This window comes from Gavia stellata, chromosome 1 (genome assembly GCF_030936135.1).
Source record: "Gavia stellata isolate bGavSte3 chromosome 1, bGavSte3.hap2, whole genome shotgun sequence".
Lineage (NCBI taxonomy): Eukaryota > Metazoa > Chordata > Aves > Gaviiformes > Gaviidae > Gavia > Gavia stellata.
Window position 1 is genome coordinate 93,470,713 of NC_082594.1, and position 27,585 is coordinate 93,498,297.

At 34.3% G+C, this 27,585-nt stretch overlaps 1 protein-coding gene across 1 annotated transcript in view; it reads right to left on the reverse strand.

The window, feature by feature from the left end:
* CFAP47 (cilia and flagella associated protein 47) overlaps window positions 1-27,585 on the reverse strand; it is a 338,108-nt gene that overhangs the window by 155,561 nt on the left and 154,962 nt on the right. Inside the window, exons 46-49 of the mRNA XM_059824083.1 lie at window positions 17,825-18,021; window positions 13,653-13,796; window positions 12,318-12,491; window positions 1,396-1,507 (exon numbers count right to left, since the gene is read on the reverse strand). Coding sequence (XP_059680066.1) covers window positions 1,396-1,507; window positions 12,318-12,491; window positions 13,653-13,796; window positions 17,825-18,021 — 627 coding nt within the window. The remainder of the gene's footprint in view (window positions 1-1,395; window positions 1,508-12,317; window positions 12,492-13,652; window positions 13,797-17,824; window positions 18,022-27,585) is intronic.

A 27,585-nucleotide genomic window follows, 5' to 3' on the forward strand; every position in this document is an offset into this window, starting at 1 on the left:
GAAGAATATATTCCTAAATCTTTAAAGCCTGAAAAGAAAGCCATAAGTTAAAATATAGTGCATCCTCAATATTTCCTGGTGAACATTTTTGATGGTCACAAATTTCATTGAAAGCTGACTCTTATTCATAGAAACTGTATTTTGTCTCAGGGCTACAGATTTAGCAAGAAGGCACTTAAGTCTTCCTGTGGCACTAGGTCAAGCTCTGTTACAAGTATTAATTTCTTTTCACCTGTGAATTGAGATGGCATTATCACTTACATTTTACATATCAGATAGTAAAACCAAAATGGCCAAAAAAGCAAATTAGTTTGGCATCCTCAGGGACAAAAATTAATAGCTTTTAAATGTTGAGTAAACAGCTGTCATTAATCTCAATTGTCTAAGAAGGTAGCAGAAACAAGTGTTTGGATTTAGGAACCCACAAAATCAAAACTATACACTAAGTATTTTGGATTAAGGGATTTATCCAATATCAGAAATCCTTTTGTTTAAATTGTTCAAATCGAGGTTTCCTGAATGCTACTCAGTTACTTTAAGATGGTCTCTTCTGTTCCCATAATTCCCTCCTAAACACACTCTTGTAGTTTGCTCTGCTGAGATTTACTACAATACCTGCTCTACAAGGAAGAAAAAGGCTGTACAGCCTCATTCTCACAATCGTGCTTTTCATATTGTGAGGTAAAGAATGAGCACCATGGAATTGTAGTTTTATTATTAAGCATTTAAAATTATGAAATCTGAATTTTGAAAAAATATTGATTAAAAGATTCTTTTCAGGACAAAACATTAAATATGACATGCTGATGTTAGTTAAAACAAGCATGAGTCTTGCTATTTTATCATAAGAATACCAGTATAAGCATGGACTGACACAAATTATTTGCAGTTATTTTTAGATATCCCTAGCCTCTACACATCTCAGAGAAGGAATCAAGTTCACTACATTCTATGTATCTACTCTTGCTTTGTGGTCAACAAATTGAACTTTAATCAAGGGAAAGAATCAAATTCTGGTCTCTGCCTTTAAATCTTTGGTTCTAGTAGTGCTAAGATAACAACAGCTATTCAACAGGTTTGGGGAAATTAAATTTAGACCCAAGAACTTGGTGGTAATTCCAAATTATTTATTCCTATTGAGTAAGTTTTCATGGGACCAATTAAATGCATGAAGTTGCACGTATGCTGGCATTTTTGAAGGACCTGACCACATATTTAGAAGTAATATACCTTTACAAATAAAAGTATGAGCCAGCTTTAAAAAAAGTATCACCAGGAATTATAGCCTTACTTCCAGAAGAAAGGTTATGTTGAACAGAAATGTAAGCATTAAATGTAAACAGATTTAATCTGCTAATTTATAGGGATTTTATGTATTTGGCTTCTACATTGTACCTTGAAAGATTCCTCGTCTCCACGAAGACACACTCAAAGTGTAAGCAACTGTGTCATCTGGTTCTACAGTAATAACAGGTGCGCCACCCACCATTGAAAGATCTGAAGATACCTGGTGAAGAGAATTCACAAAGAGGAAAAATCATCAAAAGCAAGTTACTGTTGCAAGAACACTATAGTCACAATACCCATTCTACTTGCTTCAAAAAGTAAAATATGAAGTATGCTATTGGTAAGTCCTAACCTTTATGCACATGAAAAGAATACATACTGTAAGAGTATTGCTGGCATATACAGATCATATCAAGCACAAATTTTGAAGTTGTTGCTCAATGCGAGTAAAAGTTATCTCCCTTAGACCATGGAACTACTCACATATGCGTAGAGTTGCAGAGTCAGGCCCTTAATATTTTACATACATTTTCTTTAGAATTGCAACAAAGAGGTTTACCAGTAGTGATCCATCTAACTAGACAGAGCAAAGCAAAATCTGAAGTGTTGTTTTAACATCAGTTGCTATACCTCAAGTCATATTAAACCAGGCTTTCTGATATGTCATATTTTGTAAATGACACATATATGATGGCATACATAGTAACTATTTGAACAATGAAAAGACCACTACAATTTTCATATGATGAATTTTAGGTTTTGTAAACTATAAAGCTGATTGCAGGAACATAGGCTGACAGTATTTTTTTAATTGCATCTCATTTCTTTGTTGCTTGTATAAGTTTGCTACAGACAGACTCTGTGATCAGCTGCTCATGGAAGAAACATTCAAGTTTGAGGCATTAGCAACCACAGCTGATGATTATCTGCTTAAGTCACTGGTTGTGCAGAAAGCCAGCAGATGGACTGCGTGAATGGTTCTGCTCACACCTGCTCTTCTGTTACCTCTGCCACTGGATGGAGCAAACTGCTGCTGCTGAGTGATAGTATTTTAAATTGACACTGCAGTTTCTGCGGTTGACGTCTGACTATAGGTGGCGATTTTCCACTGAGACACAGAGTCCTTTAAAAAATATTTTCAGGACATCATGTAGTACTGTAGCATGCTGTAATTTCTTACTATATTAAATAATGAAATTGTCTCTCTGGTTAGGTGAATTTTGAGTCAAATCACAAGTCAAGTCAGAAAGGCTTGATTTTTTTTTCCAGATCATTTCTTCATTTCATTAATGACTACAGCTAGCCCTTCAAGCATCCAAAGGGAGACTTGGATTCTACAAAGATCTCTTTTGCAACAATAAAAGCATTAGATGCATGGATCATTTTCTTCCTCCCCAAAGTTACCTTTTTTTTTTGTTCATATTTTCTGTAGAAAAAAACAATTCTAAGATCATCTTGTCTTCTATTACAGCCAACCATTGCCTATAATGTTTGTCCTCTCTGGGGTATTTATGTTAATATAATCCTTTGTTTAAGTGCTATTACAATCTGGAACTTCTATTCCAAGTAAAAGAGAAAAAAACCTGTAAGGCAACAATCTTCCTCTTCCCCAAGAAATCTGCATTTCAGTCTGGATATTAGAAGTCCAACATCCAAAAAGAGAAAAGAGACTAATTGTCAAGAAAAAAACAGGCCAAAAAGAGAATGATGGAAAGCTTTGTTGAACTGAAACTTGAAAAAAAATTGAAAAAAAAAAAATCTATTAACAACAAAGAGAAAGCATAGGAAAAGAGGGGCTGCTACACACTGAGGATAGGGAAGCTCCACTTCATACAAGATAAACACTAAATTAAGTGTGATCCTACATTTATGGACTACTCTATTTCAGTTTACAATTAAGTTAGTAATGTATATGAAAGTAAAAAATAAGGATAGAATAGCAGAAATAATAGCAAATGATTAGGGATAGAAATAAGATTAATTAAAATGAGATTTTTTTTAGGGAAAAAGTAACATGGAGCAGATGCAAATGTAGGATAAATGCAATTAACTTAAATTGGATAAAATGCAGGAAAGTAGGGCAACACAGTTTCTGTCGAAGACTGGACATATCAGACTAGTTTCTACCAAAAAATGTTAAAGTAAAAGGAACACTAATAGTACAGCTGGCTATAAACATGAAACAGATATGGATTGCTGATGAATAAATATGGACTGGAAGTTTGATGATTTTCCATCATTCAAGAGAAGTTTTGGATACCTTTCCAACTAGAGTAGTGAATTAACAGAACCTGAATGATTTTAAAATGATGTTGTTAACCTTAAAGAAGTGACTGTAAAATAAAACAGGAAAAAGTTGAGTGTAAGCAATGAAGTAATGATAGTACATACATGGCTACTGTTTCAGTGTTTGAATCCAGGTACCCATATCAAGAGACAAGAAGGAATTCTCCCTTCCCTCCCCTGCATCAGATTGACAAGATTGCTGGGTTTTCTGCTTTGTACTTTTCTTAGCGTTGGAGATGGTTCATTTCCTAGGATCTTCTGGGATGTTTACATAACAAACGCACTGCCGTTTCAGTGTTCAAAGACAATGGTGATCTCAAACTTTCCCACATTTTTCCAGAAACACATTACAGTTATCATCTATTTTTGCAGGTCCCATATTTTGTTGTAGAGCTAAGAAAGGTTTTTTTTCTTTCATGGTGTAGGAGTCATGTAGATTAAATGTCCTGTGAGTCTATCTAAACTAGATATTTACTACATGACTGCTTGTAATTCTGGGGGGTGGAGACCCGCTGATCCTTGTGGTCCCTTCTAGTCCCTTCTAATATTATATTTCTACTAAGGGTTAATCAAGTAAGTCCATTTTCTCCTTATGTGAAGTGTACACACACACACACATATATATGTACAAACATATATACATCATACGCTACACTGTCTCCTGAGGAGGGTTCTTCTTCCTTTTGTCAGTTTTTTTGTTTAATAGGGATGGGAAGGGAGATGGGCAATGGACAGGCAATCATATCTTCTTGCCACCACACCTTATGAATTTCTTACTGTGTCTAAAATTTAGTATTCTGTGAAAAGCGACCTGGAGGTCCTGTGGACAAGAAGTGTAACATGAGTGAACAGTGCACTGCTGTGGCAAAGAAAGCCAACAGGATACCGGGTTGCATCAAGAAGATCATCACCAGCAGAGATAAATCATTATCCCACTCTACTCAGCATTTGTCAGGCCACACCTGGAATACAGTGTCCAGTTTTGAACACAGTATACAAAAAAGATGTGGACAAGCCGGAGAGGGTCCAAAGAAGGGCCACACACTGGAGGTGTTCAAGGAACATGTGGACGTGGCATTGTGGGACATGGTTTAACGGGCATGGTGGTGTTGGTTGATGGTTGGACTTGATGATCTTACAGGTCTTTTCGAACCTTAGTGATTCTGTGTGATACTGGCTGTTCCTGTAACATCACACTGGACTTTCTTAATGACTGGAAATGCAAGAGGAGCTGCTCAGACAGCCACAGAAAGGATGCTTACACTATTACAGCTGTGACCCCCATTATCAGAAATGTTTATGTCTTTTTCTTTCATTCATGTTCACATACTAAAACCTTTTGGGATCAGATACTGACTGTAATGAATATCAGAGTAGGGTTCTAAAGTGCACCTAAGAAATAGTAATTTCATTATTTCCGTGACTGATACAAACAATGTTAAAAATTGTACATAACTGATGCTGCCCTCAGTCTGCTGTCATATTTCCTACTGCAGTCATTAAACTCACTAACATTCTCCATGCTACTCACTATTCCTACCAATATGAATACTCACTATCTTATCATTAATGAATCACTCCCATTCATTTATCTTTATAAAAAACCCTATCTGTCTCTACTATTTAAGTTATTCACACCTTATGAGCTCCAATCTCCAAACAGTGCTCATGACAATATTATCTCCTACCTCCAACATCTTGACAAGGTCTATAGTTGTAACAGACAGACATCACTCGCTAGTTACCTTTTATGTATTCCTTACATTGAACTTTTCCTTGCTCTGATGGCCACCTGATTCTTCAACTGCATTACTGAGACTAATTAAATGATCAACCTTAGATGGCAAATAGATACTAAATGCGCATGCTCACATTTAAACATGCACACCACAAAATTTATATTCATATCAGAATTCATACCCAGAATCCTATTTAATACAGCATAAGTGTCCACAGAAGTTTGAGGTTCCAATATGGCATAATATTTTGTAATGCCTGTCTGCTTAATTGCAGACATATTACACATATACTAATATACTAACAATATATCCAAGAACACTCAGAAAGTGAAAAAGATGAAGAATGTAAAATTACACATAGGAAAAAGTCCAGAAATTTCAGATTTTGATAAGAATAACTTCTTGCAAAGATTTCACAAGCATAGAGGAAAGTTTGGAGGGAAGCAATGAAAGAATTTATATACAGTGGTCTTTAAGTCAACGTCCTAAAATATGTTAGAGGCTGCACTGTTTCTTATTAGAATGCATATTTATGAGGATTGTATGTAAGAATAAGACACAATTTTAGTCTTAGATGTAGCATTATGTAATCTTACATCCTAGAATAACCTGCAAAACCATGTTCCCAAAGGTACCTGAATGTACCTCACAAAATCTGCTCTGGGTCATTATTATTTGGCAAATAAAATGTGAAGTAAGAAAATATCTCCTAAATAAGGGCTCTTCTATCAACATCAAAATTTTTCCAATTTATAAGCTATCCAAAAGGAGTCAAGATATGGAATTACTTCTACCAGCTACTTGTACCTATCAACAATATTGGTTTGCACAGAGTACATTAACTGGAAATGTTTTAGGGACAGGTGCTCTCACAAACTCACGGCACAGGACAAAGAAAATCTTGTGTTCCATACCTGTTCAATACTAAAAAATTAATCTTATTTTAGGATGGAATCATACCAAGGGTGGGGTTGGATAGATAAACACATACACACAGTATTTATACAGATAGAAATAGATGGATCTACACATACAGACACACAGATGTTATTATCAGGCCTGAATAACTGCAGTTTCTTAAAATATTGATCCATTTAAAGCACCTGGATACTATATAACATTGCTGATTCTCATCTACAGTCTTCGTGAGTGTCCTATTGCCAAAAAAAACCCGTATCAGTATTAATGCTGTCTTGTAAAAACTTTCCTACTGGTAGTTCTTCCATTCTTGAACATCTAACATTCCTATTAGAAAATACACCAGGTGATCTAATAGGTGAAATACTTTTTAACTGTATAAGTGAGCTAGGAAAAGAAAAACTCCCACTTTGATGTTTATCCCTGTTTTCTAGCATGTCTATCATCTTCAAAAAATATAAATTTATTCTTCCCATAGTTTATGTATGATTATACCCATTTACAAAGATATATAAACGTTTTGGAAGAATACTCTTCTTCTTTAACAAAATTTCACATAAATCAGGAAATAATTTAATAAATAAATAGCAAATAATTAATATATAATTTTAAAATGTTTCATTTTATTAAGTACCTTAGAAGAATGTATAAGTCCAAGCTCCATCATACCATGCAATTTAATTAAGAAAAATACAAGAAAAAAGGAGTTTGACAGACTATTAAAATAAATTGGTTTTCACTACTTCTTAAGATCTCACAAGAAAATAAAGTTAATTCTTGTGTTTTGCAATGTAAAACTGTGTTGATAACTAATAAAACACTTTGGTACTACTAACATTTTCAAAAAATTCTAATAAAGAACTAACACAATGAGCTGAAATGGAACAGAGCTTCCAATAAAATCTCTATCTTAAAGCCTGGATCCGCATACCATTCTCAATCTTTCAAATTTATAATAAAATTAGATGCTTTATTTGCATAGGTTTTGTTAGAAAGACAATGAGTGACATAATTAAGAAACAGCAAAGCTGTTCAGGTTGCTTTAATATTTATTATGCAATCACTACAATTAATCCAATGAAGAAATGCTGGCTTTCAGTAATCACAAATTCCCCCAAACCCACACAATGTATGTTACATCCTTTCACTATCACTCAGAAAATAAGAACTGTAGAATACCGCAATGGAACCAAAATGTAAATTATTATTGAAGTTATCATTGTGATCCTGCAGAAAATTTGCTCAAATCAATCCATCTCCAAGGATTTAATTTTAAATTATAGTATTCGCCATTGTCTTATACCTCAAGTCATTATTTACATACAGCCAGAAAATATAAATGCAGCAGAATTGTAAAATTTTACAATTTTCATCTAATTTATCAGTCACAGATTTGAAAACTCATTCTGCAGAACTGTAATATGGTTATTTAAGATGTATAGGAATGGAAAGCCAATCTTCAAAATTATAGTAAAAAAATAATTTTTTCCAGAGTTGAATAACCAAATAAGCATAACTTAAAAAATGTCAGCTGACACTTCAAGACAAAGTGGTAAACGGATGTACAGAACTTAATCAAATATACTTAAATTCCACTATCTCTTTGTATAGTGAAGTTAGACAGTCATATGTTCAATGTTTCCTTCTCAAAATTGTTTCTCAGGTCTGTTTAACACTGTTGACAGGCTCTGCTTATTAAAAAGTTAATGCTCCATGACACTAGGCCAGAACTGGGTCTGTGAGAGCCACTGATCAATCTGATAACCAGATTTTTTTCAATACTGTCAAGAATGACAGATATTTCAAAAGAAGTCCCCATTACTTTCCCTTATCCTCCTTTCAGTGCATACCTTGCAAGTTCCTGAGTTATTAGGAATTAATTTAGTTCTTGCAATCACTTTTATTTTGCCACCAGCGTGTTAAAACATTGAAATAAACCACATTTGCATTGCTCTGGGTATAGAGAAGTTCTGGTAGTCAATGTGGAAGCCAAAAGGATTGAAATTGGAAGGTCGGATAAATTAGAAGGATTATGAAATACACAGATTTACTTGTGGTTAAAGAATACAAACTTGATGAGGGTATAGGACCTTCAGCAATCAGGTGACTAGAGTTGTATGGAATTTATTCTCAGGAAATCTCACATAAAATACCAAACAAGACTTAGCCTGAACAGGGAAGCCCCTCATTAAAGGTTTACAGTATACAATTTTGTTATTTTTTTTACAAATACCCAACCTTCATGTCATTTGTTGATTGACATTGTAAAGATCTAAAATGGATATATAGAGGATAGAGAGAGAAAAGCATTGAAGAACAGGGGATTTCATAGTTTTATATTATGTATTTATTCTACAATACTTTTGGAAATTACTAACAGTTTGCATAACCTAATACCTGGAAGGTAATTTAACTGAGCCTTGAGATTCCTCAAGAGGGTTTACTTTAATGACATCTATTTTGAACAGCACTGAGAAAAACAGTTACACAGTTTTATATTTTTACTGTAAAACCAAGCCTTGAAAGAATTAGGCACCTTTACAGCTAAAGTCACTATCAAAGGTGTTGTTAGAAGCAAAGATCAACACACCAGACAATTATTTATATCCAGCAGACAGGGTTTTATATAAAACTCAAAAGAAAATGGTATAAAAAAAATTGTCATGAGACTGACAGATTGGATTTTATAGAAATACTTTACACTTCCTACCTTTGTAGGATGATTTGAATCTAATTTTACAGCCACTAAAATCCACTTTCATTGCAGTCACCAACCTTAGATTAATTCAGCATGAGAGAAGGATGTGCTCTCTGGCTGACGTTATATGTGCACAAATTCTTTATGAATTCTGTTGTAACATTTTTTCAGACCCATGAGTATGTTAATCATAAGAAAGACTATTTGTGGCAGCATCTCCTAGAACCAGCCACGAAGAGCACAGGGCAGTATTTCCCTACACATCAATCAGTAGAAAATAGTTCATAAAACACTCACATTTTTCAAGGAATTTATGGAAATTGTCTTTCTAATCATGGAAATCTTTGTAGGCACTGAAAGTGTTTTGCTTAGCGTTTTTAAGGTAGACTGATGGAGTGAAGCACATGACCTCCAATGAATTCCAAAGGCACTGCTTCCTTCCCCAACTCTCTTGATACATATTAGTGGTTGCACAGGCAAGCAAACGACACATACAAAAATTATTGCTGCTCCAGACGTGAGCACTTTATGTTTGAAATGGGAAAAGCATTATTTAGAGGGAAGAAGGCTTTCTTAATGGAGGAAAGGAAAGAATTATTTCCTTCTTCCTCCTCCCAGACTTAACTTTCATTTTCAGTAGTCACTTTTGCAATAATTCCCTTATTTTGGTTGAAGCTATTAGGTACACACAGTGAATACTGAGAAACAGGGTAGCATATATACAATGTAATTAATTTTTAATTAAATGAGGTTTTATTAAGTTTATAGTTTAATATATTCAGTTATTAAAATGGAATAGTGAAGCCAGATTTACACCTCAAAGGCAAAACTACCAAAGTATTAATTCAGATAAATTACTTATTGCTAAGTATTTATTGTGCAGTAAATTGTTTATGGATATGCCTGCAAATTATTATGCTCATCAGCTACTGGCACATCTTACACCATTCTTGATATAGGCTGAGCTTTATTACTTCAGCAAATGAAATACTGATTTTTTTTTAAATGTCATGTATGTCCCAGTTTATCTATGAGAAGTTATCTCATATAGTGGATACACTCCATCAGTGGAGGATGTACGGGGCAAATCAAGCAACCAATTCAATAATGAAGATACTCACTAGCCAACAGAATTACAAAAGATCCCCTCAAAAGTAGTTCTAAAACTATTACTTTTTGGTTTATCTTTGTTCTGTCTCCACCAAAGCTGACAAGATTTCCTCTACCTAATCATCAACTTAGCTAAAGGACAATATGGTAAAATTTCAAAGATGCTGGATTAAAAAGGAGGAGTTACTGCACTGTCAGCAACTTCCCCCAAGTGAAACACTGACAAAGGCAAAATCACAGACTTTTGTGCTCTGCTTCACAACAGACTATCCAGAAATTACAGTAATCAGGCAGCATGGAATGAACAACAACAACGAAATTAGTATCACTTCTTTTTCCTGTTGCCCTTTGTGGTATACACTTCTGAGTAAATAAAGGTTCTTTTGCATTTCTAATAAGGTTGTTGGTCACAGTTCCTTCTTAGAGGAGGTTTTCCCCTTTCTCCTAATAACTACAGGTAATGGTGATCATGTTCTGGATTTTTTGATTAAATCCTAATTTACAGGCTAACCCTTTTGGAATTAAAAGTGAGCAAATTATTTCACTCACTACAATAGCACAAGACACTATGTGACATCTGCTGGAGAGTGCTGGAAGTGATTAATATTGTTTGCTTTGTTGAGGACACAGTTTCCAGACACTGGTAGGTTTTGTAATCATGCTTTTTCCAACAAATTCAGCCCACCTTGATTCAACAACTGTTCTGCAACAACTTCTGGGTAAAATCCTAGCATAGAGAAAATACGTTATTCACACCAATTATTTTATTACATGCATACAAGCATGAAATAGCTGGCCTTACTACTTCTGTCCCAAAAGCCCCAGAGCAAAAAGAGCACACATGGTTGGACTGTCAAGCGGTACTTCAGAGAGGCAAAAAAACCTACAACAAAACAGATCACCACAAAACCAACCAAGCAGAAGAAAAAACCCACCTGAAAACCAGATTTCAGTACACAGAGAATACCCTCAGGGAGGTGAAAGTTCAATCAGACCCTATCATGTTTTCATAGATTGAGCCCCTTGGCAAATAATATACAGCCATAGTATCTAGATGCTATCTACTCTAGATTCAAATGCCATAGTAGAGTCACAAAGATGGCTTTTGTTGAGCAAAGTCCAAGACGTTCTTCCTCAAGAACCTTCTCTGAAGCTGAGAAGAAAAGCAGAAGTCATCTTTTTTTCCCTAATGTACATTCTGCCTCTGCTGGCATATGACATAGGGTCCTATACATGGATAAGGAAGGTGAGGAATACTACTGAAATGCTTTTCTCACTTTCAAATTAAACATGCAGACAAAATAAATAGCAGAAAAATCGTGCAGTTACAGTAATGCAACAGTGTTTTTAAATAGGAAAATGTGTTTGTGTAAATACAGTTATAAAATATATTTAACTAAAACAGTGAAAAACAATAAGGATTATATTTAATAGTAAAAGGATCTTCTTGAGCAGAGAAACTAACAAAACTGTATTTTCTAAGAATTTGTAACTTATGTCCCTCCACTGAAATCACAATTACCTCAGCACCTCCTACTCCGTCTCCCCGGTGACCCATTGCCCTTCAACAACTCCAGTTTTTATTTCCTTTAAATTTTCCTTCCCATCAGCAAACACACAAATTATTCCCAACTTCCTCCAACATCCCTGAAACAACAGCCTGGCAAAAGACACTAAATGCTATAATCTGTTCCAAGAAATGCAAGCTTTGACTGGCCAGGCCATTAGGCCATTAAGAACAGAGATATAGTGTGCTCATGCTGCAATCTTTCCCTTAGTAAGAAAATAATTTTTGTCCTTTTCCTGTAATATTCCAATGCTTTGTGAAGACTTCAGGAACCCTGTGTTCTCAAGCCCCTTCTCTCATTTCAAAACTGATGGAATTGGCCACTGGTTTAAAACCAGTGGAGGAGGAAGGGAGGAAAGACTAGCAAATGAGCAGAGTGCAATTGTAGAAGTGTTGTCCCCTTAGGAACCAGACAAAAAAACTAAGAAATCTTTTTCCATGGAACATACACTAAAATCATACACTATCTCACAGACTTCCTGACTATAAACATATCCATATACTATAAACTATAGTTATAATTTATATATAATTTATATATAATTTCTCATGGATACTTGAATTTTAATAGTATATCTATAATAGTACTACAATAATTATTAATTATTTTAATTAATTAATTAATATTATTAACATACTATTTGCTATGGTAATACATAATTTGTAGGCCCTTGGACAGAAAAATAGTTGCCACATTATTGCAAAAATTTACCTTGTACGTTAACTTGTTCTTGGTATAATTGGGCACCCATAAAATTTTTCGAGTGACCTTTCTCACTTGGCAATCTATCACAATATGATCCTGTGCCAGAGGTTTCTTCCCTATTCCCTTAAGGCTAAAGATGTTTTCAGTGCCAGCTGTATCATTTCGCAGAATAAGCCTTCCCTATGACAAAGAAAGAATTAAAAAAAGTTTCATCACTGTAAAAGTTCCCTTTGGCTGCCAAACCAACTCCTTTAGTATATTAATCTTAAATCCAACAAAGCATGCTTACAAGAAAGTGTTCCTATTGACTTTTCTTGTTCTTAAGTAAACTCTGCTGTTAAACAGAGAAGAAAACTAAACAAAAGCTTTTATTTTTATTTTTTCTAAATTATGAAATTTAACAATATAAAGCTTGCATACATCTAGATTTTATACCTCTTGGCTTCTTCCTGGAAAACAAATACCAAAAAAAAATATGTTCTCATGCATCCTTATTCCTCATATAAAATATAACTTTGCTCAATCATTTACATCTGTCCTTCAACTAAAATTTTCTTCATAATTTCTTGTTGTCAAAGGATTCAGGGCTTTTGGCTTTTAATAGTTTTATAATACTGGATTCCTAAACAAAATTATATTTGGTTGGTAATGCATGCAGAAGGATTACAAGTGTTTCACAAGATGATTTTTTTTTTTGTCTTTGGCAATTCACCATTTGAACAGCAACCTGCAGCCAAAATCTCTCAGCTAGTATACAGGCAAAAATACATATACTTCTTGCTAAAGAGGTCACAGCCTTTGCTTTGCTCTTCATTTTAGCATTCAGAATAGTGATTACTTTGAAGGCAAAAGCAGCTTCTAAGTAGTGGCTTAAGTTGTAACAGACATTATTTTATGAAAGTACCCATCACATAAATTCATTTATGATGTATGCATGCAATGAGAAATACTCAATGGTGCTACTTTATTACTTAGGTAATGAAATACAGTTTAATAAATGTATTTAAATTCAGACTAATGCAATGTACATTTTTATAATCAAAGTTCAGAATCTCTAAAGAGTAACTGGTCATTTCATTAAAATGGAGGGTTTGATAGACGAGCAAATAAAGAAAGAGATAAAAAGGGTACTGGGGAAATCTATCATGCCTAATCTTAAGCTTTGCAAAGTTAGTGTGCTTGTTCTTCCACTTCAGTTAGTAGGCAATCTTTCAATTTCTGACTCTCAAGCAGATGCTTAATGTTAGTAACTGCTTAAGCACTTTCATAATTTGGACACTGATGTAAAATTTTATTGACAGAAGCATCCTTTTCAAATGTTGATACTAATTTCCCTCTTACCATTGTTATGCCCTCAGCAATAGGCTTGAACATGAGAGGATACAGAGCTCTTTCACCTAGACCGACATTTATTTGAGGAGGGCCATAAAAACCCTTTCCTTCCAAAATTGCTTCAAGTTTCCAGTCCTGGCTGGACATGTTACTCTGAAATCAAAGTAAAGATGTAAATTAGATTATGCATTTAAAGCTCTTAACATGCATTTCAGCTTTTACTTGCAATTATAATCAAATCAGACCGGAGTACTCATTTTCCCAAAGTGCTGGCTCAGAGCACCTTTGGGGAGAATAAAACAGGTACTTTAAAAATTAATTAAGCTAATAATAAATCCCTTATTCCTGGCAGCCAGAGGTACTGGTACCAATACTATCAGTAGCAATACTGTCAGCAGGAATACTCATTAGAAGAATATGTAAATGATACAGCTAATGGTCAAGATGGAATTTATAAGTATTATTATAAACATTTAGAAGTATCTTTATGGTGCTGTTTAATGCTTGCCAAAATTCTGTCCCTTTTCCATCTGTAGAAAATCTTAGTGTACCTCTTTGAAGTGCTGACATGGTGTACTAGCATATATTGCCTCGTTCGGCTACTGACTGTATTACAGGATCAGTCTTGCTTACGAATTAAGGACTCCATCTCCAAAGGAGTATTTACAGTCCTATGTTCTCAGAAACTGGTCTTTCAAGAGACTAATCTATTTTAAATAATGCCTGTCCTGAGAAGTATGAAAGCCTATTTAAGAAACAGGTTTGTCTTGCATCCAGATGTATCACAAGACTGCTTGATTATGGTAGAAAGTGAGATATTTTGTAATACATGCTTGGGGGCTGCATAAAGATAGTAAAACTAAAATGATGCTATCCAGTCTCCTACTGTTTGAAGGAACCAGATGACCAAACATCCAGTCTTCAAAAAGGTTAACATTCAACTGAAAAAGAAAATAAACTGGCATTCAAGAACTAATACCTGCCTTGCCAAAACAGAGAAGATTGATCTGATTTATGAAAAGAGGAAGTAATCCTTTGACCCATAATGGTCAAATGGAAAACTGTATACAAATGTCAGAGATAAACAATGGATTTGGGGGAATAGAGATGATACTTCAATCCTTGTTTCCTTCTTTGAAAGTCTCTCAAGCTCAGAAAATAAGAACCACCACCTGTGGTCAATCAGAGCTAACCCCATGGCATGTCATGGCATGAGACCTGCAGTATCATATATCTAAGGTTTGATCAATATGTATGATTACTTAATTCTTAGTTGTTAAGAGGTAAATTTCCTAGTAGTTGAGCACAAATGCCTATTTGGAATGTTGAGATTTCTATAGTGGCTCAGTTTTTCAAAACAATTCCATCACTGGGTCTCCAATTCTGTAATAACAACTGTTACATGATGTCTGGTAGAAAACATGAAAAAAAAAATGTAATTAACTGGTACCCTCATCCTGAAGATAAAAGGAAAGGGAAAAAAAGGCAATAAAAGATTATTTTTATTCTCATTAATTCTTTCTCCACAACATCAGGAACAACTTTATCCTTTTGAAAACCAGCTTGACCAGTTTAAAAACTGGCAGGTCATCACACTTTGCTAATCTACTGTTTTAAAAGGTGGGATTGAGGCAAAACATCACCGTGATTGTTCGTTGGTAAGGAAAAAAGCAGGACAGTGAAAATTTGGGGGCTTAAGTTATATGTTTTCAATGATTTCCAGTGCCATTGATATCAGATGCTCCCTTTATCTACACTAGTAATGATTACATCAATAAATATTTCTTCTTAATCTCAAACATAAAACTTGTCAACCTGGAGAAATGTAGTTGACAAACATGGTCACTTTGGTCACACCAAACATGGTCTTCTGTAACAAAGCCTTCTAATACAGCATGAATTTGTCTAAAAATATGTTCTAAAGAAAGATATTAAGGTCATCCACAAACAGAAAATGAAAATAAAATATTTGTTAAATTCTAGTCGCTTGAATTGTGCATTAACAAACAGTTTTAATTATTTAACTATCTAATTCTTACAGGATTGCTGCTTAATGCGAAATCTTATCCGAAGCCTGTTAAGTCAATGAGAAACACAATTAACGCTAAGGGTGTTAGAATCTTTTCACAGGATGGTAGGTGATTAAATCCAAGTTACATAATAAGGCTGCATGCATAGGACCTATACCTCTTTCACTGGAGAGGCTGAAAGTGAAGGATGGAACAATTACATTCACCTCATGCTTATGAGAATTATGGAAACTTCAGATGTTCAGCCTTAACTCCCATATAAAAAAACAATCACAGATTTCAGATTCAGGTGGGTTCTTATTCTGGTTCTGTCACTAATTCAGGGTGTGGCTTTAAGCAAATCACTTGACCACTTTATTTGCTCCATTTACAAAGTGTTCCACCTACCACACACCAAACTGTTGTAACAGTTGTTTGCTAGTGGCCATAAAAAGTGCTTTGAACACTAAATACTAGGTTCAAGAAACTAAGTTTAGCAGATTGAACAATGCCATACCTCAGTTTCACTCTCTATAAGCATCTGTCTTCCTCCATAGAGTATTTCAAAGTTCAGTCATTTGAATGACAAATATAACAGTGCTAACTAACAACATAAAAGTATGGAAAATTTTCTGATAATTGCAGAAGCTCCAGCTAGAATGAATGTATATAAAAATGCAAAGTATCTAACATTTCTTATACTGAACATGAAAGAAACCCTGTGAAAAAAATAATGTGCAATCACAAAATTAAGCTTAAGATGTAAAAGGACAGGAACAATGTCACATTTTCATATTTCTTTGTTCATCAATGTTTGATTTTGCAAATTTAGGGCATAACATTTAGAGCAGACTTTGTGACCACGTGTATTGCATTCCGTAGAAAGAGACAAATAGAGATATGCATTCACTCTCTCACAACCACACACATAGGCACAGCAGAGTGTGTGCTCCAATTGGGGTACTTTTTATTTCCTTGCTAAGAAAACAAGCAGGAGTTGAAAAATATATAAGCATGACTTCTGCATGAAATTTAAAAGCATATACTTAGGAACAGTCAGAAGTGAAAAAAAAATAATCAAAATATTAAAGCAAATCTGTTCAGAAACTCTCTGTTTAAAGGAGGTGGAAAAACCCCTTTCCTTTCTGTGTTGTATAACAGCTGTTTTTCAGCTAATGTAACATTCAATAAATCAATGTTTAATAAAGAATATATGAATATCTTAAAATTTATGTGTAAGAAAAGATAGCACAGTAATATGATTTCCTTTCATTTTCTTTCCCTTTTTTTTTTTTTTTTCTTTCTTAATGAACTAGTTCCTTGTCTACTTTTAGTGTTTCACAGACCATCCACAGTATGGTCTTTCCCCAGACATTAAGTCTCCTTGTTTGACTATACCCCCACTTTTTTGTCTACAAAATCTCAGAATTATTTTTTCTATAAATTAACTCACTAGTATTATTCAGTGGCTCTAATATTAAAAGATTATATCAAGTACATAGATCAAACCATAGTTCAAATCTCAGGAAATATTTTACCATTAAAAAATCTTTACCTTTTCTCTTGCAGCTTAAGCTCCTTCCCTATAATTTTTTCTTTTTTTTTTTCTTTTAATTTGGTAAAGTTCTCTAAATTTTGAGCAATAATTTTCTGAGGGAGATGATATTCCAACCTACACTCCATCTTCACTCCCTGGTCTTATTTCTCATGTGTCAAGGGTTTCATATACAAAATAGATATGATAAAACTATATATGATGTATTGACTATGCTTGCCATATTTTTTAAATTGTCTGTAATCTAGTTCTTCTATTTTACTCCTCACATCTCTCCTTTTTTTTCAGAAACAATAGTTATTCCCTATATTAAACAACTCCATTTTTCACTTTCAGTGTGATAACATTATTAAATAACAGATTAATAATTGTCATGACAGAAATGAAACATTAGAAATAAGCCCATCAAACTAATAATTTACTTTAAGAACTCCCAGAAACTATTTTTCCCAAGAAGTTTTATATTATGTCTAATATGAACTTTGAGTAATAATACTCAAGTCAGTATTTACATGCATTTGTACATTTTACATCTGTAAATTTTAACAGTATTGATCCCAAGTAATTTTTAAAAAACCTGAAACTAGGTTTAGTCTCTAGTAGTAAAGTGAACTTACTATTGGAATATCCTGAATCACTGCCTGGTAAGCCGGAGTTAGAAATTCAAGCTCTGCTTCAGCATGGTCTGTATTCACTACACATTCAATCTCATAGACACGAACATCGCGGGAGGACTTCAGAAGAATCTGACAGTGGTAGCAACCGGCATATCGAGGAATGAATTTTATAGGAAGCTCAACTGCATCACTTCTATCTAAAAACAAAACCAAGAAATTGTAATGCTGTAAAGCTTTTCAGAAACATTGAATTCACAAGCAGAATTTGGAGAGAGTTCTAATAAACCGTAGCAGAATCTCCCCAACAGTATATGCAACAATTTAAAACAAAAAATAGAATTTTGGGACTGTTATCATATAAGCATAGCCAAATTTTTATTTTCCTAAAAAAAGGTCTATTTAAGCATCTAAACAATATTTTCTATTGTTTTTAGTAGTGCACAGAGAAGTGTTTTAAAAGATCTATTAAATCTATTAGAAAAATTTAAAGTATATGAATTTCTGTAAATATCAAAAAGTATAGTAGTTACCATACTTTTGTCAACAGTTACCATGAGAGATATCAGAGACAATACAGTATATTTGGCTAATAGTAGCCCCAACAATGAATGGAATTCTGTTAAGATTTGCAGTTCTCATGACAGCTGCTTATTAGACTTTTCCTATGGCCAATTTTGGATTGAAAGTCTGAGTTTCTGAAAATCCCAGGGATGTCCAAGTTGGAATAGAACCATGAAAAGTCCCATTTTCCAAATCCGCAGCATGTAGGAAAAACTCCCCACAGTAATCTCTAGAGTAAGGAAGAAGCAATACAAATGCTGTCCATCTTTGGACATAGCCAGGTCTAACAATTCTGCTGCAAAGACTTCCTCCTCTGCTCTTGCTTGCAGAAAGGAACAGACTCTTTCACAGTATTTTAAGCTCTTCACTAGCCCTTGTAGGACACTTTCCAAAGGTGAAGGGAAGGCACATGAGGAACTCCAGTGACTGGCCATAAAAAGAGTTCCCCTAAGAAACCTGAAAAACTACATGAAGACTGCAGCTGTAAAAACTTCACTGTAGTTTTATATGTAACAAAGACTTTCTTTTCACTGTTTTCCAAGGTTAGAAACCAACACCTAATGATGGAAAAGATAATGAGGAAGGTCAGAGACAATGTAATGACACAACAGAACCCTACAGATGAAACTCCAAACAAATTGCTTCTCCCTGAGGGGGAACACCTGGCAAAATCTTGTAGAATTTCTCTTCTTCTTCCTTAATTTGGCTTATTTTCTGATTATATGTATGACAACTGGTCTCAAACTATTCTAATATCTTCAATGACAACTACTGAATTTTGAAAGTGCAATCAATCTTCGTTTGCGATGCTGCTCATTCTATTTCACAAAGTGGTGCTCCTCCTGTATTCAGTTCTCACCTCTCTGCAAATGAACAGCAAACTGGAGCTTTCTTGTTGCCTTTTGTCATCACTACTTCAGTTTTTTCACAAAAATAGATCAAGTTCAAGAGACGAATCATACAGAATGACATTATTAATCTTTCAACATTAGTACGGTATCAAAAAGATTATAAATTGCACCTCAGGTTTAACCCTCTCTGAAATAAATTAGTTTGTTCTTTTTTAAAGACAAGATTAATGGCCTGGTAATTTTTGAATTATTGAATTTTTTTTCTATTTTGTCACTAAGTTATTATCCCCATTGGCTACCTTCTACAAAAGTGATCCGAGTTTGTCAGTTAGGCAAGGAATGAAAATGTCCTTACCATTCTTCAGTTCTTTAGTACAGTCCCTAATTTTCTCTGTCTACAAGAATTACTTTAGGATGTTGAAACAAAATATTTACTTAAAATTTAAAGTACGCATTTTAAATATTTGTATTTCAAGACACAGTAAATGTTTACGATATGTATTTGAAGAAAGATAATACAGTGTACCGGAATCTCCAAAATATTTCTGCATGAGTTTCACTTTCTGGCACTAAATGGTAATTGTAATTACTAATAATTATAGTTATCTTTCACTGAGTTGGACCCATCTTTGAAATGCACACTTTCAAACAGAAATGTCTCCTATAGAAAATTTTAAAAAGAAAAACACGAAGAGTCTTTCTACCCATCCCATATTTGTAATATTTAGTTTGGCATTACTTTTGTTAAAATACTTGTTTCTTATGCATTAAAAAATACATTAAAGAATAGGTCAGTTGAATAATTGAAATATTGTGATCAATTACAATCAATGAAAAGGAAAGCAAGTCAACTGGTGGTGTTTAAAATGATAAGTATTCTATATTATAAAACTTGGTTTCTGAAGTGAGACAGGATCTCCAAATCAAAATTATTACAGAAATCACTTGCCTGTGAATTATAAGTGAAGGCTGGATTTTTCTGCAAAACATTTTTTCATGCTAATTTTAAATACCATAAAGTAAACCAGGCTTAAAAATTACTTAGGTTAGCATGTTTTCTCCTTTCTCAGTCTCATAAGATATTCAGCAAAGATTAGTCTAAGAATTAATTCAAAGATTTTATGAAAATAATCCATGGAGTCACAACTGGCCTAACAATTTCTGAGACAAAAGTAGTAACAGTAAGCAATGGGCAGCATTTATGTTATTTCTGTGTAACAGGAAGCAGAGCCTGCATCCATGGAAATGAATGAAACTTGAAGCATTTCTCCAACAGTGAAAAGTCAGGCAGAACAATACAGGGTTCTGGTACCATTTCCTTCCCTAGACAGGATATTTATTGTTTGATGGGGAGATATTTCCTGTGAAATAGGCAAACAGTTTTATTTTGTAGATTTGTGTTAGGCAAATGCCTATGGGAAACATTTACCTGATCCTGAATCTGAATATCTGAATAGAGTTTAGTTGTGAGACAGTTCTCAAAACAGGGGTATTTGCAAAAGCAAAACTTTTGGTGTGCAATATCACCACACGTTCTTGGAAAGCTACATTACAGCACATAGGTGTTGGTTATGTTGTCTAGCAACTGCCTGGCATCTTGTGCCATTTACTTATTGCAAAAGACAATCTGATCGCCATCTGGAATTAACAAAGTCCATGTCTTCTGGTTCTTAAAAATTTTACAACTCATCATTTTAGATCTGCCTGACCTGAATTCAAAGTTAATCCTCTAACTGCATTAGCCAACAAACAGTACCTTTCAAAGAAAAGTAATGGCAGTTCTTTTGACATTAAAATGTAAGAAAAAACATATTCTGGAGGTTAGTGATAATGGCATTTAGTAGAGTTTAGCCTATTACAAATTGTGGGAGGAGGGAAAGAGCATGAATAGAAATGCTGTTCTTCCATATCACAATCTGTTGGCATAATTTCTGAAGGTAGGAAACTATGGGGCTTTGGCAGTTAGTCAACTACTTGCACATTATATTAGCTTTTATTCAGCAATGATGGTTTTATCTATTTAGAAGCTCAAAGCTAAATTTTACAGTGAACTTATCTCAGCCTCTGACACCGTGCATGAGTCACAAATAACTGGTTAAATTAACCTGAAGACTGAATTTGCAGGTATGGACTCCTAGAAAGTTAAACAAACAACCATACTGAAGAGCCCAGACTCTTCTGTCTATATATCAGGTCTTCAGGTGAGCTCATCTGAATTAGAACATCACTCTACTTAGTAGTCTTGAAAAAGCAATCACTCTTTTATAGTCCTTAATGAGTGCTGATATGTTTTGAAATTTTTGCTATCACTGTGTATGTTTATTTGCTGTTTTTCTTTCATTTTATCTGAATAAAAAAGATTTGTAGAAGAGTTTCTAAAAAAACCTACTGACTGTTTATTGGTTCTTTTTTCCACTTAAATACAGTATATCATTACACATCTAAGCAAACAGTTAAATACACTTGATCAATCAGAAAAGGAAGATCTACTGGGGTTGGGGGGGGGGGGGGCAAGGAATGAAAGCAGGTTTTCCTTAACTGATTTAAAAATGCAAATGGCAGAGACTTTTTCCAATGTCTTGTCATGAACACTCAGCAGCCATGTTCATGTATCACATTCAGAAGCCAGTGAAGAGCTTTGTGGCACTACAATAATGTAGAACAAAGGGTTTCTTGGGGGTTCGTTGTTTAATAAACATTGCCCCTTGGTATTTCTGAAGAATACTCATAAAAGCTTTAGAAAAAAGCAATAAATTTCCAAAGTGATTCTTCATGACTGGAAGAAGGAAGTGGGTGAGACAAGATCTTTAAAAAATAAGCAACAGAGGGGAAAAGAAGGAAGATGAAGAAAAATTTCCTGTAAACAGAGAAGAGAGCTCAGAACTAATAAAAAGAGTGCACTGAGTGCATAAGGAAGTACTACATGGAGAGACTCAAAGACCGAGTTTTTATGCCACTTACAGCAAAATAGTAAGTTAATGCAAAATTAGTAAGGAAAGTTTAATGCCAAAAAGATACAAGAGCTAGCTAGAGATTTCTGTAGTACACAGTAATACACATTCCTTTCTTTTTGCAATCTAGAATCCTCTAAGGAAAGAAGTTTTCTTTTAAAAAAAGAAAAAAAAAAAAAGCCAGTAGTTGTTTATACAGCAGTCAGGAAGAAGCCACAACAATCTGAATAAATTAACTGTAGGAACAATTATCAAGAAAGTAGAAAATTTCTAACAATTCTTGATAGTTCTTTAGAGAAAGCTTTTTCATCTATTCACTGGGGAGGAAAGGAAAAAAAAAGAGGGCTCTTTTTGGATATTCTTTGCGAGTATAACAGCAGGCAGCCAGCATTGTCAAATCCTGTCATAAGAGGCAACAGAACTCTAATATTATTTTTTGATACTGAATCTAAATTAGATAGCAAGATGGAACAAATTTTTTTCATTGAAAATGCATTGGGGACTTCTATTTCTTCCTAGACAATTTTAATGCCGAAATAGTACAACCTAGCCATCAAAAAAAATGGTTTTAGTTTTATTTTCCTGCCTAGGTTTTTGATGTCTATCTTTATAAACTAGGAAAGAAACTGAATTATATGGCATGACTAAAAGCATTCTAGGTGCATGCTTGCCTTAGAAAAGTTCAACAACGTACATGCTTATAAAATACAGTAAGTGTATATCAGGACATACTTGCTTAAGTGCTTATCCATTTGAAAATTAAGATCTTACCATTATTTTAAAGAACTTCACAAATTTATCATTACTGATGTAATATATATGTATATTTATCATTACATGGCAACAGCAGTTGGTATTTGGTTGTTATTACAATTTATAATATGAGGTATTGATATGCTGGTACTGACATGCTGCTGTATTGCTTTTGCCTATCAATTGCTATCAATCATTTACTCCCATATATTGTCTTTCCTTTAAAATACTTCTAGTCCAAGTGTATTACTATCAGGTTTTTGCTAATAGTACGATTGGTAACGTAAAGTCCTTTCAAGGCAGAATATTGCAGACGAAAAAACAGTCTGAAAAAATAAAACCAAATAAACAGGAAGCCCTTCTTATAAAGTACTTGCACGCTGTAGTATTCGTAAACTGTCACATGCAAATATGTGAGGCACTGTACCTCAGTAATTTCTACACATTTCTTTTTCCATTATTCAAAACCATTGCCAGTGTCATGTTACAATATATAAAGGCACAGCCTATTCCAGAAAATTCCTGAATTTCCTAACTCTGGCATAAATGCTTATTGTTCTTACATCTAGATACCCACCACAGTGCTTTAGTTTTAGATATTGGTAGCAATAGATCTTGTATTATTTAGGCAGTTGCTCAATTTTATCTGTAGAATGTTTCCCTTTCTACAACAGAGAAGATCCTATGTATGCCTGAACTTTATTTTCCAAATATTTTGTGTACTAAAATTGTGGTCCTTAATTTTTGTTAAACTTTGATGCAAATAATTTATGAGTACTCAGAAATCTGATAACCAACTTCCATCTTCCAGAGTAAAATTTTTTCTCTTTTCCCTAATCATTCAACTAATTTTTACTTTAACTTTGATTTTTCCGTCTTCATTTATTTCAACTTGATATCTAGAAATGTATAGTTCTATTTATTTTTATGCAATTTTAGCTTTTAAGTATTTTATTTTTCTTCCCCTGTTTGTATAATTTGACTGCATCAAATATTTATTTCACTTTTAATACCAAAAGACATATTATTGGACATTTATCTTAACATTAGAATTTCACCAAATAATTCTTATATTAAGCTGTAACCTGACAGTTGGAACAAAAACGTGTATCTTAGAAAAGCTTCCACCTTCTTTTTATAAGACTAAGCGTTAGAAAGTTTGTTGTTTCTCTTGTGTTTGTGTCAGTATTTAATAAATCTCACACTCACATCATTTTACAGGTATCATAAATTGTTTCATTACAAATCTCTGTGTTATGTTAAAAGCCCTATGCTTTCTGCATAGAGCCCTTTACAGTCAGACATACTCTCCCTTTTTAAGTACTTACAGGTAACCTGAACAGGACCTCTTTGCCTCAGAGATCACTGAGAGAACAAGCTTTTCAAGCTTTCAAGACCTTGAAATAATTACTATAGCACTTCTCTGAACCCTTCCTCATTTGTAACCTGCCTTCTGAAGTATGTGATGTCCCAGTAATACTCTCCCTGTCATAAAATGGTAATAGCACTTTTCAATATTTACACTGTATTTTTCCAATTATGCATTCAAGGATCCTTGTTTTTCAAAATTTTCAAAAAAAATCCTTAATGAAAGAGTTAGAGGGAGCTGAAGTCAGAAAAACACAGAGTGGGAAATAAGGCTGAAAGCTTTAGTTCACACTGTGAGATAAGTACTCTGCTACTTTGCAGATTTCTCAAACTTTTTCAGACAAATCACTTTGCAAAACAAAGCCCTTTCTCCCCTTTCAACCTATGTTATTTCATCTTTGATACATAACATTATTTAGTATAAAAACCATGTTGTTCAAATAAACCCAACTGCCAACAAGCTGTTCTGCTCAGTTAAAACAGTTAAAGCTGACCTTTCATTACCTGCTGAAAAGACAAATAGGATGGATTTTTGTTTTGGTTTTCACAGTTTTACCCAAAAATCCATAGCCATTTCCTTCTTTCCACACCATAATCGGTGTTGTGCTAGACAGGAGTAGCAAATATACAGCAGATAAGCTGCTTATAAACTCATTAAACAAAGATAATATAATAGCTCTGACTTGTCAAACATGTTCCTTACTTGCAGGAAGAACATGTCCTTTTATACAGATTCAGTTCTATAAATTAAGACAGCATGGCAGGAAATCTTTAGGCAAAATTGTAAAAAATAATAATTATCAAGATTATAAACATATATATGCATTACAAAGTCAGTGACACTGGCAACTAAATTAAAAAGTTTTAAAACATGAATCTTTACAAAATAACAGCAAAATGTACTAAATTTTAAATTGTTTTATCCTAAAGGTGCACAGAATACGTGAAGGCAGGTGGATGCTTATCAAGTTACAACTCTGAGCCATAAAACCTCCCTACTTAAAATGTCTTGTGTTTTCACCTTTAGAAGGAAGACAGGGAGTGACACTGGGACAGCACATTATTCCAGTCACAGCATGGGACAAGTCCAAATGTGCACATAATAAAAAAATAAAATTAATAAAATAAATGCAATGAAAGGAAGTCAAAATCTTCCTCCCAGATCCAGTGATGATGAGAAATGGGCACTGCCAACACCAGGTCTATTACTAGCTTTAGAGAAGCAATGTCTCCTGAGCCTCACAAATACAATGGTCTCAAGACTGCACCAAAGACAAAGAGAAGCCTTGACACTGGCAGTCATGCAAGCAGATGTCAGAGTTCACTGATGAAAACCTAAATCACATATGAGCATCTTGACCCCTAAAGGCTTAATTTTTCAAGTAAGCTTGAACCCTTTGCTGTCTATCCACATGTTCTCCTTCTAGGCAGACTCCAGGTTTCCGTGAATCTTCTGAATCTCAATTCTCACCAGAGAATGAGGTAAAGGATACTCTGATATGTTTTCTGAGGATTAACATCCTTCCTCACCACAGCAGTAAGCCTATTCACACACTAGCATAAGAGAGAGGCCTTCCAAAAATTTTTCACAATACAAAAACATTCTCCACTGAATTTATTATTGCAGGTATTAAACACAAAAGAAACACATCCAGTCTAATCTTTAAATCACTCTCACTTTTGCAAGACCAAAACAACTTTCTACTAATACACATATAGTAGAAATAGCTAGTCAATAGAAATAGCTGGAATTAAAACTATTACGATAAAGACCTATATCATCATTTTTTAGAGCCACCTTTTGAAACAGAATCATATTTTAAATAAATCCTTTGTATGAAGGAAGAGTAAAAAGGAATGCTACCACTTACACTTTTTAATCTCATTTGTGCCTCACTGATTAAGACCACCAAATGTAATTAAATTTTTATTACTATTCTGTCAGTTAAATCATAGAATTGAACTCTGAAAGTTAACACGATCAGGAATAAAACCTCAAATGTAAACAGTAAAATGAAAATATAACAACATTTTTCTTGTTGGACAGTGACTATGTAATTTTGCTTTAAAAGATTAAAACTTTATTCAGAAAAAAAAAACCCAACTAAGATGCAGGAAAATTTATACAGCATGTATATACAGGAAAGACAGGGAGGGATTCATTATCAGGGAGTGTAGAGATAGGGCAAGGGGTAACGGTTTTAAACTAAAAGAGGGTAGATTTAGATGAGATATTAGAAAGAAATTCTTTACTGTGAGGGTGGGGAGACACTGGAACAGGTTTCCCAGAGAAGCTGTGGTTGCCCCATCCCTGGAAGTGTTCAAGGCCAGGTTGGATGAGGCTTTAAGCAACCTGATCTAATGGAAGGTGTCCCTGCCTATGGCAGGGGGGTTGGAACTAGATGATCTTTAAGGTCCCTTCCATCCCAAACCATGCTGTGATCTATGATTCTATAGTCTAATATTGATGGTCTTGTGGCCCTTTTGTTTTGTACTGGCTGTTATTCCTTGTGTTTGAAGTTTCACTCATCACACAGCAATTTAGCCATTAGCTTTAATGTCACATCTTCCTGTTATCATTAACCACAAAAGGAATGACTCCTTGACTAATAAGGGATTACAGCAAGGAGTGGGAGAAAGATGGGAAAACAAAAAAGACTTTTCATTCTTTAATAACACACCACTAAGAAAAGGACAACTTATTTCAATTTTAATTACGCCACTATCCTTTGGTTTATAAAGCATTAAAGTTTTACTGTCAATTACCTGTCTCCTGAGCTATATACAGGGATTGAATTATTTCCCGGGCTATTTCTGATGATCCAGAGAGACTAAAGCTCTTAAGGATCATATTTGAGACAATGGTGAACAATCAGTGTCATATGTGATGTGATCTTCTTACATAGCAAAATTTTTACACAGCAAAGAATTACAGGGTACATTCTGCATATCATCAAGAGGAGCTTTAAGAAGATGTGGTACTCATGGTGTAGTTCAATGCACAGATGAGACCAAAGGATGCCTAACAATCTCAGTATGAAACAGAGCTGGGCTGAGGTTTCGACTGTGTCCTTAGGCATTCTGCTAATGGCAGACTTACTAGATGATCTTTCACATGCAGTAAGTACAGACTCCTTGGGTCCCATAACACTGACACACTACAGGGGCTGTGCTTGAACTGCTTGGCAGGCACAGAGAATTCAAAGTGATCACGGGGTTGCTCTTGTCCTAAGCTTTATTTTCTAGAACTAGAACACTTTTGTGGTTTTATTTTTCA